Consider the following 18,357-nt stretch of genomic DNA (forward strand, 5'->3'; position numbering starts at 1 on the left):
TTTTTATTGCTCTCTACAATTGAATGCTCGCTTGCACCAATTCAGATGTTGAAATCATCAATTCATCTGAAGAGCGCAACAATTCAATTATAACTCACATCAATTCAGCAGAATAATTAATGCTATCACCAATGCAATTAATGTATGCAAACATTTTGAATTGAAGATATTCTAAAATTATTTGAAGAGACCGTTGAATTGTAGCATGCTTCAAATGAATTGTTAATATCTTCAAAATAATTAAAGATGCCTTATATTATTTGAGTTTATGTTGATTTGGCACTTCATACAACCGAGCCAAAAACCTCAATAACATTGTCTGATCAGGATGTCATTGTTGCAAGTTGTCTTTCAATTTTTTCATTTGGCTAATGTCAATGAAACTTAGTAGAAAGTATGTTTGAGTAAAGGACTTTTAAGTTTGTTCATTTCAGGTTCCATGCCACCTCAAGAAGGGAAATAAATATCAATTCATGAATTGTAATAAAAGCCAAAACGGGTTAGAACATCTTATATAGTCCATATTCAAGTGGTCCAGCGTTTCTTAACAAAGAAAGACCACCAGCAAACCATTCGTTTACGAAAGTTAAACATTTTATTTCCATGGAGACGTAGTACATACACAAGAAAGACAACTCATTGAACTGAGAATACCACAGTACTTTCAGATAATTGTTATGATGAGGGTTTTAGGAGAAATGAACACCAATCATGTTTTAAAGAGTTATATTGTCGTAGTCATATTAGCCTTAAAATATATTAAGTTATTTAAACAATGTCACATAGTATAGTGTCTAAAACATGCATAAACAAGTATGTGGATGCATACTGTAATTTACATTAGAGCAACCTAAATACTATTTTAGATCAGAACCTCCCTTAAGCAACCATAGTCTATGAAAGCGCAAGCACTTTCAGCATCAAAGACAATTCAATAAATAGATGTATATGATTTATTACACAATCATGCATATCTGACATTAACAATTCATATCATATCAGAACGTGCTAGGCATTTTAAATATAAATATGTATAGTAAATAAATTTGGGTTTTTTGTCAACTTTACCTGTGGTTAACAAGGGGGGGGGGGGGGGGGGGGGGGGGTTCAAACAACAGATTATGTTCATGAATAGCCTTTAACATTCACACCAATGAAATTCTGTAAAGTTCTACATCTAAAATATTTTTTATGATCAAAGAAGACATAAAAAGTGTCAGTACATGAAAATGTATCTGATTTCTTAATTACATAAAACTATTTAACAGAAATCAGCTGGCAATAAAAGAAAGTGTACAAAGTCATGGAAACAAATGCATATTTTACAACATCTCATGATGTTAAAGAAACATCAAGTGTATCATACACTCCCTCAGATATGTGTAGATATGACAAACAGATGTCCAGTCTCTCAAGGTGTCAGGCAAAGGCACATCATGTTGATGCAAAATAGATGTTGCCACACATGGAAGATCTTCATCAATATATTTGAAATTGTTTAAATACAAGTCTCTGTAAATAAGGCGCTGTATTTTGTTGAACTACATAGAAGTATTGTGAAGCACCTTTAGGAAAACTATTATAATTGCACAATGAATCTCTAGACATATTTAATATACCGGGTATATACCTGTAAATTGAATAAAGTATTATAGAAACCATGCACATATAATATAATAAACAATTATACATGTACAATGTAGATAAATCACAACTTAATTTACATTGTTTGATGTATGCTGCATAATATATCTAGTATGTGATTATAAAGAAATCTTTATTATATTAAGTTCGACACATCATTCCTAAATGTTGATTATGTATTTTAAACTCATGTGACCTAATGCAAATGGTCAGCATCCGTTGGCATGCATTAGCAATTGAGAATTTTTAACTTCTTGATATTAACCATGATTCCAACTTTTTTCCAAATTTTGTATGAAGCATCTTTGGGACAAGGGGGGGGGGGTGTAAATTGTAGGACTCCTGGAGCCTTAGGGATGGGACAAAACTGCCAAAAATTGACCGATATTCAAAAATAGTTCTATTTACAACCGCACATCTGCAAGAAAAACTAAATGCAGTCATGTAGAGCAGAAAGGCCTCTACCGAGATTGTAAATTTCATAATACCAGGTTAGAGGTTCTGACTCCAGGGCAGGACCAAACTTGGTATATAGTGTTTATGTGTAAAACATTTGAATAATATATTTAATGTTACTGATCCTAATTCAAATCAAATGAATATTTAGAATGGGCAGGTAGTCATTTACCAAAATTGTAAATTTCATAATCCCAGGTGTAGGGGTTTTAGTTTCCGGGTGGGAAAAAAATCATTGCCGTGATTATTGTCTTTGTCATTTGAAAGACTAAATTTGCCAATATTGTATAAAAACTAAATGCATATTTAGGAAAATCAGAAAGGTATGTAGTACCAAAATTGTGCAGCTGCCGGGTTTTCACTCTAAGACATGTCAAAATTAGTCATATCTTCTTAATGTTACATAATCAAAATCAGTCATATCTACTTATGTAATATTATATCTATTATGTAAAGTAGGGATGTTAACGAGTTTTTTTTAACTTAATTCCTCGGTCATGCCGATCGACTAAGCAATACAAAATAGATAGTTGGGCAAACACGGACCCCTGGACACACCAGAGGTGGGATCAGGTGCCTAGGAGGAGTAAGCATCCCTTGTTGACCGGTCACACCCGCCGTGAGCCTTATATCCTGATCAGGTAAACGGAGTTATCCGCAGTCAAAATCAGTGTGCCAAGAACGACTTAACAATCGGTACGAAACACGTCAGACAGCATTTGACCCAATGCGAGGTTGTATTGACGAACTAGATCGTTATAACGACCATAGAATTTGAGAAATGCTGACTTCAATCGAGACTGTTAGATACTTTGTGTACATACCTTTGTATAGAATTTCCTAGAACCGGTAAATCTTCAAATGTTCAGGATTTGAACACACTTGAATCTGCACTATATCAGGAAGCTTTCATGTAAATTTCAGTTCCTCTGACCCAGTGGTTCTTGAGAAGATTTTTTGATAACCCTACCCTATTTTTGGATTTTGTGATTATCTCCCCTTTGACAGGACATTGTTCCATCATTTGAATAAAATTGAAAGCCCTTAAGCCAAGGATGCTTTGAGCCAAGTTTGGTTGAAATTGGCATTGTGGTTCCGGAGAAGATGAAAATGTGAAAAGTTTAGGGCGACACTGACACCGCCGATAACAGACAGGTGAGCTAAAAAGGTGAAATGATAATCAAAATTAATGTAGCTCAAATCCATACAATGGTTGCACTTTGCCCCTTCCCTTCCATTTTGGGGGATTACATTTTTTACCAAACAGAGTACACCATATCAATTATGTCAATAACCATATAATGGTATTTATATGAACAAGAGCTAATTAGCCATATCGCTCATCTGAGTCACCTTAGACCTGCAGCTGTTCAGCTGTTGTAATTTCTACACGTTTTTCTCAATCTTTTACGTCCATGAAAAAATTTGGGCTCATGCATCTGTTTACCTGATCAAGATATAGGGTTCAGGGGGTGGATAAAATAGCGTTGAAATTAAAAAACATGATTATTGTTGGCGATGTTCGAAATAATTATTGTGGTGGAACGATTATGTTTCTAAACTAAAGATAGTATGCGACTTTAAATCGGGTCAGTTTATAATTATTGCGACAGTGTTTATAAAAATAATAATGCCAACTAAATGAAGGATTTTTTCTTTTGGGGATGAAATTATGATTTGGTGTCTGAAACTTGGGACAGATTATCATTATCGCTATGATATAATGATAATGCCAGTAAATAGGGGTTGGGGGTTGGAAGATATTATAATTTCCGTAACTTATAGAGGGGATATTATAATAATATGGGGGTACCCTACGGCTTTCCATATTATTATTATTATATTCGCGGTAGGTTGCAAACAGACATTGTCGTCAAGTTTTGAGATATACGCTTCTGATGCATGTCGTAAAACGTTAATACAGTAATAAATATTGATAAGAGTATTCATAACATAAATTATCTTAAGAAGTAAACATTTTGTAACAAGAGTGTAGATTTCGTTGTACATACATGTACCTATGGCAGTTTGATTCATGGCATATGCAGGTGGACAGAACACGGACAATTACAGAATAACGGGATTTACACAGAGAAGAATCACGGATAGATATTTGTTAGTCACGGATTCCCTGATACAAAATTACGGAAATTCTATAAATTGTTTTTATTTATGAATTTGTACGAAATATGGATTAATATAAGATATATTACTTGTTTTATGAAAGAAATACAATCTCAAATTCAGTCCTCAATTGAATTAAGGCGTCCCATACAAAAATAAAGTAAAATAGATGCATAAAATGGCCTTTAGTGTTTTATATGGAAACCATTTAATGGAAAATATTCGAGAACGAAACGACGTTTAAGGTAGAGACCGATAGCAACCACGTGATCAGTAAAAATCGTGTATTTTCACGTGAAATTATTTTTCGGAATTCCGTACATCGCCATAGAGTAGTTGAAAAACAAAAAGGGGTTCCGAAAGTACAAGTTGTTGCTGTGACTGAATCGATGATTGAGAGTGTCGTCTCGACGAAAGATATAGAAATTTAGCCATAGTTTAGATTAGGAATACGTCAATGTAATAATAGTGGATTAAATGTTTCGTCCGTGCAGAATGGCACTTTTTACCTCACGAAATTCACCACCATGCATAGCTGCGCTACGTAAACAAAGTTGTTGATGTAGCGTGATCGTGATGTCCGAGTGATGCGAGTTTCAATACTGTTTATGTAGTCATTGAGAGTTTAAACAAAGTTTCTTCTGAGAAGAGGAATTCTATGGATGCATTCAACGTGGACAACGAAATAATAATTTCGTTTGGTAAGTGAAAAAAAAAAATGGCAAATTGAATTTGTATTCAACCCACTTTTCCTCTGCTATTTCACAACGCGATTTTATAATAACATCTATAAACGCACAATTTGGAGCTGTTTCATTTTTTGTGCATTTATGTATTCCATATGTGCCCAAAATATAACTCCTACATGTGCATGTAATTGTAAATGGATGTCATGTATATGCCAGATTTGAAAAAAAATTAGGGCTCTCACAAGTTTGAGGGGGAGGGGGGGGGGGTTGCACTAAAATTCTATTTGGTATAAATGATAGTACTTATAGTATCTTGAAATTTCATTGACCTAAGAGATATTTCAAATCTGAGGTTTCATGTTTCATGCAAGCATGTAGGTCTACAAAACTTTATTTAAAATATTTGTAAAATCACAAGCCCCCCTCATAGGCAAATAAATGTATTGTATGAAAATAAGATATGTATGTCCTTCTCTTGACCCACACTCCGTAAAGGAGACAGGTCTGATAAATCTAGAGTTGACTTGTTTTGATATTATTAGAATGAACTGGCAGTTTATGAAAACATATCTGTCATCTCATATTGTAATATGATAATTATGATGTTTATTCACCTCATTAAGGACCCGGGGGTGGGAGGGTATGTACAGTTTAAATAGAAGGTAACTATAACAATATGAAATAAATAACAATCATGCAGATGTACTACTACTGCAAGAGTTCACATTGCTGCACTGCACACATTTAACATACATGTAGTGTTACATATGTAATACTGATTTCAGACAAGATTTTAAAAATTAACATAATAAAATACATGTTATGTGTGTAATTTTCAATATATCAGCATTTTAAAGTTCACTAAACATGCATTGAGACACACAATTTTAAAATTGACATTGTCTGACACAGTATAATTAATGATTAATACTGACTGTGCAAATATTAATTATGATGGGTTTTTTCTAAGCATCATCCTAAGGAACAGTGCAAGTTGAAGCCAACAACTTCAACAGCAATTTGCCATGAAAATCAGCAAGAAAGGTACAATATTTTCTATCTTAGTAAGATAGAATTTTTCATTTTAACACCAGACATTTATAAAGACAATTCTTAGTATATTAGATATTCATCTTTTTTTCAATATTTGAATATACAGAATATATTTTTTATAACAGGTACTTCATTTACATTGATGATGTCATATCCCCTGGACCCCACAACTTTACAGGTTACAGAGAAAATTCAAGAACTTCTGCACAATGTGGGACTCGGATAGAATCAATAATGTATTTGTGAGCCCAGATATATTGTGCAACATACTAAAGTGTGAATTTAATGGAAAACAAGTACATGTACTCATGTATTACATGTCTTTTTTAAAGACAATAATATTGTATAGATATAGAGGAAGTGTCATTGTTGATTATTCTAAGTTTTTGATATACCAAAATCAGTAAACATTTGTAAATGAAAATAAAATACCAATTTTATAACTTTAATCAATGTGTTTGAATTTCTCATTTTCTAACCCCCCTCCCACCCCACCCCCGTTACACACACTCAGTGCATATATACTGTGAATGCAATATGCATGCATTCTAAGTTATCCAAGCGAGTTTTTGTTTCAGTGTGAGACTACAAGTAGGACTCATAAACTTATGAAGAGACATATATATTTGTGAGAGCAAGATACAGTAAAATATCTCTATCTCGAAGTCCGAGGGACCTCGAAAAAACTTCGAGATATCCGGGGGTTCGAGATATCCAAAATCGATCTGGGATATTTTTTTGAAGGAGGATATTTGATGCATAGTATGGGATTTGCATCATAAACAAAAACGCCGTTGCCGTTTCTTATAGTTTAATACAAGTTGATAAATTAATATTGTGGAATTTCAAAGACAAACATTTTGGTTTTTTTTTAATATATATAAACATCCAATTGAATTCACAATGTGTTTCAAAATTAAGATGATCGTGCCTGTATGCTTACTTTAAGTTTACTGATGCCCAGGCTCGACTGGGATGTATAGTTATTGCGCTGTAATGAAAGAACCTATCACGTAAGAAACAAAAAAGACGGATTTTTAAAAAAAATCAAACGTTTAAATGTTTATCAAATAAATTTTCGTGTTTTCTCTATACTAGTTTTAATGATGAAGCGTGTACTATTAAATGCATTATCTTTATTAAGAGCATTACCTTCAAGCGTACTTCGACGGTTTTGTGCGTTTATCTAACCCGCATATTAATGATAGAACGTGTGTCATTCAAAACACCATCCCTGGAATCGGGTGTGTTAGTTCATAATTGGCGGTGAACTTTAGCCGTAATTTTGGAAGGCTTCACTAATCACCCAAGCTGTTGAACCATTTATTGCGACCTGGGTCTACCCGGAAAAGGCGAGCGTGGATTAGCGGTCATTAATTATAATTGATGTAGCCGCGGGTGTGAATTTGTGACTTAACGACGCCAGGTATGGTAAGCAGAGCATAAAATTGACTGCACTTCGAGATAAACCAGGTGAATTTAGGGTATGGGACCTTGAAAATACTTCGACATAAGCGGAGTATTCGAGATTACCGTGTTCGAAATATCAGAAGTTTTTTTTAATCATTTATATAGTCCCTGGCGGTCGACTTCGACTCAAGCGGGGTATTCGAGATAAACTATATTCGAGATACAGATATTTTACTGTAGCTGATATGAGCCTTGAGATCAATGGGTCGAGCCGCGGTGGTGGTCTAGAGGTTAGAGCGTTCGCCCCGCATGCGGAAGGCCAGGGTTCGAATCCCGGCCGCGACAGACCTGAGTTGTTGAAACAGGTAGTGACAATTCCATTGCCAAACGCTCAGCATCAGGTGTGAATGTCACTGGTCCTCGGAGATGACCATCAACCGGCGCGAGCCCCCCTAAAATTTTCAAGTTTAAAGTAAATCGTGGTCTCTTGTTTAGAGAAATATATACGATAAAAGAAGCCATAATTTCCTCCATTCTCAGAGAAATAAATGTCTGACAAAATCTTTTGATTTATTGAATTACTTTTAGTGGGAGAACTGCTACTTTTTCCAAAAACCCTTAAAATTTGCGTTATTTTATTAATTTCACCTTATTAAAAATGACAGAAAATAATAAAAATGACTACATAGGAGACATATTTTAAGCCCTAAAAAATCTGTAAAATCCAGGAGTTTCTGGGGAATCCCCCCCCCCTTCAAGGCGGCCCCTAGACTCCTGCCTCATACAGTTGCACCCCCCCTCCCAACTTCAATTCCTGATCCGCCCCTGAAATAGCTTATAGAAACCTTCTTATTGTCATGTTCAATTTTCAAAGAGGTAATTTGGGAATGCTTAAACATTCTAAGTTATAAAAAGGTCAGTAGTTTATCTCTGCTGGCTGAATCTTTCTTCTCAATGCACCGAGTGCAATTCATGACGTCTATGTTCCTGCTCATTCTTTCTCCTCCATATCATGCAGTATATTAAAGGGGTTGGGATGTAATGGAGACATTTATTTTAACAAATATAAATTGTATTTCAATTTTTTGTGGGGATTTTTATTTGGGAAAACTCTTGATATTAATCATCAAATATGATGACGTATGATAAATCTATATTCTGAGTGTAAGCGCACAAAGGTCAACAACGAGAACTACAACAAAATATAAGCTACAATTTGAAATACATACTTTCTGTATTATATTTATTAATTTAAAAAAGGTATTACAAAGAATCTTCGAATTTCAGCAAGCTGTTTTTGATGGATTATTTTACATCTTTTAATAACCCTTTTTCTTACGAAAATGTGTAGTTTGTTAAAAGGGGGTGGGGTTAGGAATTTTTTGCTAGTTCCATATTGAACCCCATTATGGTGTATAATTTTTTTCATATATTTTACTGACTAATAGACTGACCACTTAATGAAATAAAATAAGAAATTTGATGGGTAATTTTTTTGCAGCTTAAGCAAAGGTATGACCCTGTGTGCAAATATTGTGCACTGTTTTAAGGTAATTGGCAAATGTAGCTCTGTTGAAGTAATGTTGTTTCATGTTAATAATGATTGCTGAACTTGAAATTGATGTGTAATATACAATTATGTGAAAGGTTGTTTGGAACCATATATGACAAGTTATGATCCCTTTTACAATAAAAATGTTATAGCTCTATTTGTATATTGCTCTCTACTTATTTTTCTTCACTTTTTACGCTTTACAAGGACTAAAGAAGGTGTTGTTAAATCGCCATATTTCTCAAAAACAAGGTCGATTACCTACATTGATTTTTTATTATGTTTTATATCGAAGCTTCATCATAAACATATATCAAAATAAAAAAAATTCAATGGTTAATTTTTTTAGCATCAACCTATCAATCTCTACCTTAAACCGATACCTAGTAGCATTCCATATATTTTCATCGAGGCATGTGTTGAACATCACGAGGCTATCACGTGACACTATATATTTAGAACCAACAAAAATTATTGTGATAATTGCAAAAGTGCAACGATATCAGTTACATGCAGACCAACCCTTTTAATATTGAAAAACAGAGCCTACTTTGCATTAACTGAAAAAGTTTTGGGAGCAAGTTCTCCGATAGAAGGAAGCAAGTTTAAAATGCATCTAATGCAGCATATTTCTTAATTTTCTAGAGTATACAAGATATTATCAGATGCGGAAAGGGGTTTCTTTTTGTGTCAGAAGTTGCTCTCAACACTTTTCTAATATATCAATGTAATAAGAATAAAAATATATAAACATCAAGCACCAGCATACACTGTACATCGTTGCAGTTTTACATTTACTGCAGCTGGTCGTAATAATTATGTAAATTAAACGCAGTGCTAATCTGAATCGGGAGAATATGTAGGGGCGATTTCAAGGTAACAATATAAAATGAACATCACCTTCGTGCAAACTAGAAATGATAAATGCAGAGTGATTTGATATGAAAAAGAAATACTATATGATTATATGAGAAGCATTTGACTAGAACATTTTTCATGTATACTGCTTATCACTTGATAACGGTAGTAAATAACGACATACTATTATGACACTTTCCCCGCGATACAACTGTAAGAACTTGTACGTCGTGACGTACGTTTTTATTGTGACGTCATATGGTGCGAAGTGCACTGGGGTACATTTATATACAACACTGTAATGGTTCCCGGGAAGCCTTAACTGAACTGAGTCTGTGAATTGTGCATGCTTATAATGTTATGAAACACTTAGAATGACGTCACAATACACGGAGAATGTAAATGGAGATGTGCGCGGTTTTCTGCGCAGAAGTTCAAAATTTCAAATCGGGTCGGCCGTCCTTAAGGTATTCCACCCCTAATGATATCGGCAATTTTCGTGTAACCTCGTGTAACTTCGTATTTCGGGGAACCCCCGTCAGATGCCCGTATGATAAGGATAAGGAAAAAAATGGCGGCCTCCATGCAAGGTCGGGACAGTAAGGGTAGATTTACAAAATCGCTGCCACCCTCAAGGAAAAAGAAAAGGTCGAGGATAATAATTGATCATAATTATTCAGTAGGACACGTATGTAACGGCACGGAGTGTGGAGATGCTGTAGAAATCCCGCAAAACGCAAGTAGGGACAGTTGGAAAAAAGGTCGGCGGATCATCGAACTAGACTCTCTGTTGTCCGAATTGAAATATTGTAAAAAGTGTTTCTTAGGCCCAGTCCCGTTAACATATGACACAATAGTTGGAGAACTGAAGAAAGGTCTTGGCGGATATTTGTATGTGGTGTGTTCCAATGTTGATTGTCGACATGTGAACAAGGTGGCATACGGGAAAACATACCGTGTGAAAAAATACGGAATGCCTTGTTTTTCTGTGAATACAAAGCTAGGTACAGGTAAGTGGTTCTCATACATATAATATGATAGAGTTTCTTAAATATAGTATATTAAGTCAAAAGCACGAATTATGTTGGCCTACATAATATTCATTTTGTTCATGCTATATTAATAAACATGTAAATGACTTTTACAGCTATGATAGACAGCATAGGCGGCCCTGACAAAGTCAACAATATGTTGTCGACTCTTAATATACCCCCTATTAGTGGTAAAAATCTGAAAAGTATGGAGAGGCGTGCTGGTGAAGTTGTTGAGGAAGTGGCCAGAAAATCTACGCAGAATGCAGCAATTGAAGCATTCAGGATGGAAATGCAGTAAGCATAATATTTTGTGTTCCTTATTAAACAATAAACTGATTTCTTGCAAAAATTTCACAATTTTATGTTTATTGTTTTTTTTCGTGTGTATATTTTGAAAGTTTTTACGCAGAGATGCTGCCAAAGAGGAGTCGGAAAAAGCATTAGCAACTATGGGCCCAGTAGTGGAAGACCTTGGTGTTTGCCCACTTCCTGATGCGTCTCCATCAATCAGGTTCATAGAAATACATAAAACCATATCAAATTATTTATTTATTTTCTTTGATTTGTTTACTGTTTTATTTTTATAATGATTGAAACATAACGTTAAATTACAGACAAGTATTTTCTACTGTGTGCGATGAAGTGACTAAAGATCATGCTGCAGACCAAAACAAAGGTTACTCAACAGGTGCTGATGATGATGAATGGGAAGATTTGCCTAATGAAGGGTGATTTTTTTTTTAATGCTAAACATGTTTAACTAGTATGTAATGTTAGAAAGTGCCATAAAATTTACTGTAATCAAAGCATTTTTTAATTTGTTTCAAATTATCTTCGCAGCAATTTTCCACCACTAAAGCACCCTTCTTATCTGCATAAAATGAAGAGCTTGACAAGGAGGAAGGCATCCAAATTGTCTAATAGCACAAAAAGAGCATTGCAGTTTCCATGCAAAGCAAGATCAGGCATGACCGTTGCTGTGGATACGGCATGGCAGAAACGAGGCTTTGATAGTCTTACTTGTGAGTATAGCGACTTATATGATCTGAAACACGACTATAAATTTATACTGTTTAAATATATGTGTTAGCATAATTTCTTTAATTATTTTATCAGCTCATACATTCTTCATGAGTAGATCTGAATATGGTAAGAAAGTTGTTAAGTCTGTTGTAAATCATAGAACCTGTGGGGTTTGTAAATGGTGGCAAAGAAATAGACCAGGACTACCTGTAAGAAAACATAGGTGCGTGCGCAACCATGTAGGTAGCGCCAAACTCATGGAGAGCACTGGTGGATTGATTGGTGTCAAAGAACTCGCAGCCCAGGGAACACCTATAGAGTGTATAGAAGGGGATGGTGACAACACTCTTATAGCTCGTATTAAGAAAGACCTCAACATCTCTTTAAAGAAGAAGTTTGATAAGAACCATATTCTGAAAAATATTGGGAAAAGTTTATATACACTGCATGCAGAAAAAGGTATAAAACTCAGTAAGACTGTAATTTTACATATACAGAAGTGCCTCAAATATATCTTTGCCAAAAATGCTGGAGATAAGGAGAAATTACAAGAAAACTTGAAAGCCCTTATTCCTCATCAGTTTGGAGACCACTCATTATGTAAAGGTAGATTTTGTGGCTTCAAACGTAATCAGAGTGAAACCTATGTTCACAGAAGTCTTCCATATAAGGCTGCCTTGAAAGATAATGTGCTTCGTTCAAGACTAGAGAGTCTGTTCCAGCCAATTATTGCTAATGCTGAGCAATTTGCAGACCTTGGCTCAAGCCAGCAGTGTGAACATGCCAATAGAGAAGTGACTCTTAGGGCACCTAAATCTCTTCATTATGGTAATTCGGAATCGCTAGATTTCAGAGTACATGCCACTGCAGCTTTTATAAATGAAGGACGACATTACATCTCACAGGTTCATTCAGTTGTTTATTGTGTGTTAGTTTCTGAGTTGTCTTATGTTTGGGTTTGTTTACAGTTTGTTTATTTCGATTACAATGTTTTTTAATATAATTTTTTTTGATTTTATACTTTTAAATAGGTAAGTTTTACTTATTATCCTTTTTTTCTGTTATTATATAATGAATAAATATCAATAATTATGTGCAATATTTCAGCCCAAAAAAGTTTATTTCTAGTTTTTTAATGTCTAAGTTACATTCAATAGGTGAACACAACTGCTGGGCTATCTCCTGGTACACATACTGAGCAGTATGCCACAAAGATGGCAAAGAAGAGGAAGGCCATGCAAGAGAAGTCACAGCTGCCATCCACAAAGCGTAGGCGTATGATTCTAAAGCAAGAACGAGCTGTTGTTCAGAGCGCATCTGAAGTACTCGAAGGAATATCATACCAATCAGGTAAGTTCCCTAATACTGAATCTACTTTATTACCAGTAATATGATTTCAATATATTGAAAGATTTATTTATTTCCAATACCTTTATTTCCAATATTGTGAAAAGGTATCGGACATGATGCTGATACGGACATTGAAAGTTTACCAGAGGCTGTACCACGGGGCATTTTTAAACCCATTCATATGAGTGAGGGAAATACTGCATCCTTTGTAACATTTGACTTAGAAACTACTGACCTCAGTAAGATACATGTATGTTATAATTTCTGTATTACCTGTACAAACATATGCTACATTGTATTTCTATTTTTCAATAATTATTTGATTTTCTTTTTAATTAGTTCGTGGACGAGTTGTACCCCACATTACACAAATGGCGGCCCATGAACTACACTCTGGAGCATCCTTTTCTGTGTATGTGATTCCTAGTTTGCCTATATCTAACTCTTCACAACAAGTCACTGGCATAGCTATGAATGGGTCCAATTGTATGACAGTCAATGGTAGACCTGTGGAGGCTTTAGATATACATGGAGCATTTGATGGTTTCATCAAATGGATAAAATCATTTCCAAATGCAGTATTGATTTCTCATAATGGCAGACGTTTTGACTTTCCTGTACTCCTGAAAACTGTTATGGATATTGGTAAAACTGGCGAGTTCTTTGACAATGTATGTGGGTTTATAGACTCGCTTGCAGTATTTAGGAAAATATATCCAGGTAGAAAAACATACAAACAAGAAGATTTAGTGAATTCACTTTTGAACACAAGTTATGATGCTCATAATGCAATTGGTGACGTCAGAGCTTTAGGAAAATTGATTGAGCATGTGGCGCTTTCAACACAAGAGCTTCTGCAGTACAGTTTCCCCCCACGTGCTGTCCAAAGTGCCTTTCTATTCAGGGAGGAAAAAGCAAAAAATCTGCCTACCCTGAATCCTCTAATTAGCCATGGAGTTATGAAGATGTGTACTGCAGAAAATGTTGCTGGTTCTGGCCTACAGCTTACCCATCTTAGAAAAATTTTTCACCGTGATGGAGAAGATGGACTTAGAAGTACATTTATTGCGCCAAATTCCGAAGGACAACCACGAGTGACAAATGTAAAAAGAACCCTTGAAAGTGTTGTACCTAAATTGGTAGATTATTTTGTAAAGAATTAATTCTTTTCAATTATTATTACATGTGCTAGAATATACATGTATTTGCATTTACATGTATATCTGTCAACATATTTGATACGTTTTTTATTTCTTTTACCTCAGTGGCTCCTATACATATATTTGTACATAGATAAATGTTTTCCTAAGGTATATATTGATATGTACCTAATTCTGTGTTGATATTACAAGGATATGCTGATCTAATATTTGAAAATATGTAATGTTCAAAATGTACATAGTTGTCCTCGTAACCATGGTAACATACATTTAATAAGATGTGAGAAATGGGAATTTTTTTCTTTCTTGTTAACACTTCTGCATTTATCTGTGAATAATGTAATTGTTTTCAGAAGTTGTTTTTGTCCAAGAGAGCATTGAAAACTTTAAAACGATGAAAGTTGTGAAAATTCGACTTTTGAAATCATGTCATCGAGCTTTTAAATTCCTTGTTATTAAAAATATGAACGGTAAAAATATTTTAAACTTTGCTTTTTTAATTTTATACTCTTTGAAGATTTTTGCTGTAAAAGAATTATCATGGTGCCAAAATAAATATGATGCCAAAATTCATGTTTCCTTTGGCACGTGTGTGTCAATCTCATAATAATTGTCAAGTAAGATCTTATGTTTTAACCGGGTTAAATAATATTAAAGGTGATAGAAGAAAAATGTTGTTATTATTGTAATAATTGACAACAATGATGTTTTCCTGAATTATTTATTTTTGATGATCATTGAAGACAAAAAAATAATTGAGTTGGTTTTGATCATATCATGATATTTGGTGTTGAATTGGGGGTGGGTTACTTAAAATGTGCATAACTAAAGAAATAAACCGTAAAAATTGTTGAAAATTTGGGAATAAATGGCCAAAATGATACTCTTCAAGAAAATATTAGGCTTGGTTAATTTCTCAATATTGTCCATTAGGGGTGGAATACCTTAATTTAGAGTTCAAATTCCTCCATTCTACAACGTAACTTGAATAAAAACTATGTTTGAAAGAATTATTGTGGATGGATGGGATGGATTCTGACGTTTTTACGAATTTATATCAGGTTGAACAAGACGGTTATAACTGAGTAATTTTCTTCAGAAGACATAACATTGCGAGCTGATCAGCAATTATAACAATGATAACGATGATGATGATGATGGTGATGATGATGTTAATAACAATAATACTAGTAATCCGGACATATTTCTTCCTTGTTTTTGTGTGGGTGGGTGCTTTCTGTATAAATTTTTCCATAAAAACAATAGGTATGATGATAATTATATGTTGACCTTTATCTTCCGTGTTCGCATACATTTGCTTTGCTACTGGCGAAGGGGCTAATGCTTCATACATGCGTCAAGAGAATATCGCTGATATCGTGAATGCTGCAGATGAAAATATAGTACCATTGATATGTTGAATACTGCAGTGGAAATCATCTGTCATCCGAGGACATCAAATGTACATACATTAATTATAAATCTCATACATATGATAGGCCTATACAAATATGGAAGTACACGACCAGCAGATCATTGTGGGTAAGGTTATTCCAACAAAAGCCAATTGCGTAATTGGGGTGTACCTAAAAGAGACGATATGTCCCCCTCCTAACTATTGTATAATCATTGTGATTTGTTAGGAATTAATTGTTGTGAAGGTTTTTCCTTGAAAAGTTTGAAGTAGTATATACAAATTATGCACTATCCCAATGACGATGTACCAATGAACACATTTTTAAAACATTTTGGTGAGTCAATTGATCTTCTATTTTAGGAACGTATTCGTCATGTCAGACTTGAGTTATCTCTGTACTCCACGGACCATTCCTTACAAGTACAAAACAATCACCCAGGTTTTCAACGAAATAACAACAACATTTCCAAACAAAGAAATTCTCATTTATCGAGGCATTGATGGGACCAGGGAAAGCTTGACTTGCCGTCAACTTCAGACGCACGCGACAAAGTTAGCAGGATATCTTGTCAGGAAAGGAATTAAAAGGGGAGATAAAATTGCTCTTTCTGGACCCAACACTCTAGAGTGGGTAATAGCAGAATTAGCTATAATTATGGCGGGGGCTATTGTTGTTCATGTTCCCTTCAGTAACACCGATGCGAGAGATGTTTACGAAATAGCTTCAACTGCTGAGTGCAAGGCTTTTCTGATTGACCCCGGCAAACGAGATGAATATTTAGAAATGATTTTACAGCTTAATGCCCTTCTAGTGAGACACACGAAATCTTCAGCGTTGGTTTTTCTCAGAAAGAGCAAGAATTTAGCGTCCTTTGATGACCTTCCTGGAGTATTACAGTTAGAAGAGGAAGTTGAAGTTGAGCTTCCTACACTCTACCCCGAGGATGAAATTGTGATTTTCACAACGTCTGGAAGCACGGGGAAGCCTAAAATGATCCCTAAAACTCACTTTCATGCAATCAACAATCCTATCATATCGTCTGGAAAAGTTTACAATGATCGGCCATTTGCTTGGAGTGCAGGATCTCCCATTCTAACCGTATATCAAGGGACACCAAAAGTATTTTGCGATTCCTCAATTGCCTCTGAAGGACACAGCACTATGAAAATATGGGAAGTAATCAAAGAAGAAAAGTGTACATCGGCAATATTATTACCTTACTTTCTTTTAGATTTGGTTGCACACGGAGAAAATTACAAAGATCCGTTCAACTCGATGCCGTCGCCACAGGTGGACAGTCGATTAACAATTTCCACACGAATGTCATTGGCATATTTACAAGGAGTTTGAGAGCCGGATACGGATCAACCGAAGGAATGAAGATATCTGGACTTCCGCCTGTTACTACTGCTGGTGAAATGCAGGCCGGTGATGTAGGCAAACCAGTACCAGGTACAGAAGTGAAGATCATTGATGGAGATGGAGATGTTTTGAGAAAAGGGGAGAACGGGGAACTTTGTATACGAAGCGTGTATGGTTTTGAGAAATACTACAAGAACACAAGCTTAACAGAGGAAGTCCTTTTGCCTGGAAAGTGGTTTCGTTCTGGCGACATTGCGCATATAAATGAACACGATCATATTATAATAATCGGGCGTATCAAGGATTGTATATCCCGAGGTACGAGAAAAATTTTACCCAGTAGCATCGAGAAAATCATTGTAAGAAAGAATGGTATACGAAATGTGATTGTAGTTGGTGTACCTGACAAGCGTTTATACGAAGAAATTTGCGTTTGTTACGTCACAGATCCTGGGTATGAAATTTCCCCAACCGACGTAAAACAGTTTTGCAGGACAGAGTTCATTGGGCACGATGCCATTGATGGTCTTGGAGAAATGCCGAAATATTTTCTCAGATTCCATGGTCTACCGATGCTTAATAATGGAAAAATTAACAAAATGCAAATGAGAATTGATGCCATTCAACAGTTGGAATTGATCAATTAGATGGATCGTGAACTCTTGATATCAAATTTCTCTAACCAAAATTGAATCTTGTAGTCGGAGTAGTTATCTGCAAAGCAATTAAAATTCTTTTTAAATACTTCTTTTCCCACCACGAAATACCCCATAGCTTTCATGGACATGGATATTTACTCCAGATTTAGATCATACATGTATATCTTATTAAACTGATTTGAAGTTAAAGACCCAACTTTACGTTAACGCCCCCAAATTTTACCTGTGTTGCGATCAATGATAAGCCGCTGGTCAATCAAACTTTTAACAATAGAGCTTAGGTTGATTGACGTCTGCATGAAAAAATGACTTTGCAAAGCAAGTAAAGGCAATGTAAATTTAATATTTACATTGCCTTTGAATAACTTTACTGATTTAAGGCAAAGTTGGTAAACATTAACTTTAATTTGACTTAAAGGTAATGTAATGTCCCACATTGTCTTAACTTTACTTCAATGTAAATATGAAATTTCAGGGACTTTAAGGTTCATTAAAGTTAGTATTTAATCAAGTAAAGCAGATAGATGATGTCCTGAAATTTCACCTTTACTTGTCATAAAGTTAA

General features: G+C 34.9%; 2 protein-coding genes across 9 annotated transcripts in view; both read left to right on the top strand.

The window, feature by feature from the left end:
* The window catches only part of LOC125655285 (medium-chain acyl-CoA ligase ACSF2, mitochondrial-like), a 31,841-nt gene extending 13,854 nt beyond the window's left edge, over positions 1-17,987 (top strand). The window contains exon 2 of the mRNA XM_048885522.2: positions 16,131-17,987. Within this exon, the coding sequence (XP_048741479.2) occupies positions 16,144-17,121 (978 nt within the window). The 5' untranslated portion in view covers positions 16,131-16,143 and the 3' untranslated portion in view covers positions 17,122-17,987. The remainder of the gene's footprint in view (positions 1-16,130) is intronic.
* LOC125670939 (uncharacterized) lies at positions 10,253-15,025 on the top strand. 8 transcript variants are annotated; one of them, XM_056145455.1, is made up of 8 exons: positions 10,253-10,796; positions 10,934-11,114; positions 11,230-11,331; positions 11,435-11,548; positions 11,661-11,842; positions 13,001-13,193; positions 13,298-13,443; positions 13,533-15,025. In XM_056145455.1, exons 1-6 carry the CDS (start codon positions 10,337-10,339, stop codon positions 13,039-13,041), a joined length of 1,080 nt encoding a protein of 359 aa, XP_056001430.1. In that variant the 5' UTR covers positions 10,253-10,336; the 3' UTR covers positions 13,042-13,193; positions 13,298-13,443; positions 13,533-15,025. The 8 variants fall into 8 exon arrangements, with proteins under 8 accessions (XP_056001430.1, XP_056001429.1, XP_048744543.1 ...); XM_056145454.1 differs by having other exon boundaries at positions 13,298-13,432; XM_048888586.2 differs by having other exon boundaries at positions 13,298-13,378.
* Positions 17,988-18,357: the final 370 nt, after the last annotated feature.

This window comes from Ostrea edulis, chromosome 7, assembly GCF_947568905.1.
Source record: "Ostrea edulis chromosome 7, xbOstEdul1.1, whole genome shotgun sequence".
NCBI lineage: Eukaryota > Metazoa > Mollusca > Bivalvia > Ostreida > Ostreidae > Ostrea > Ostrea edulis.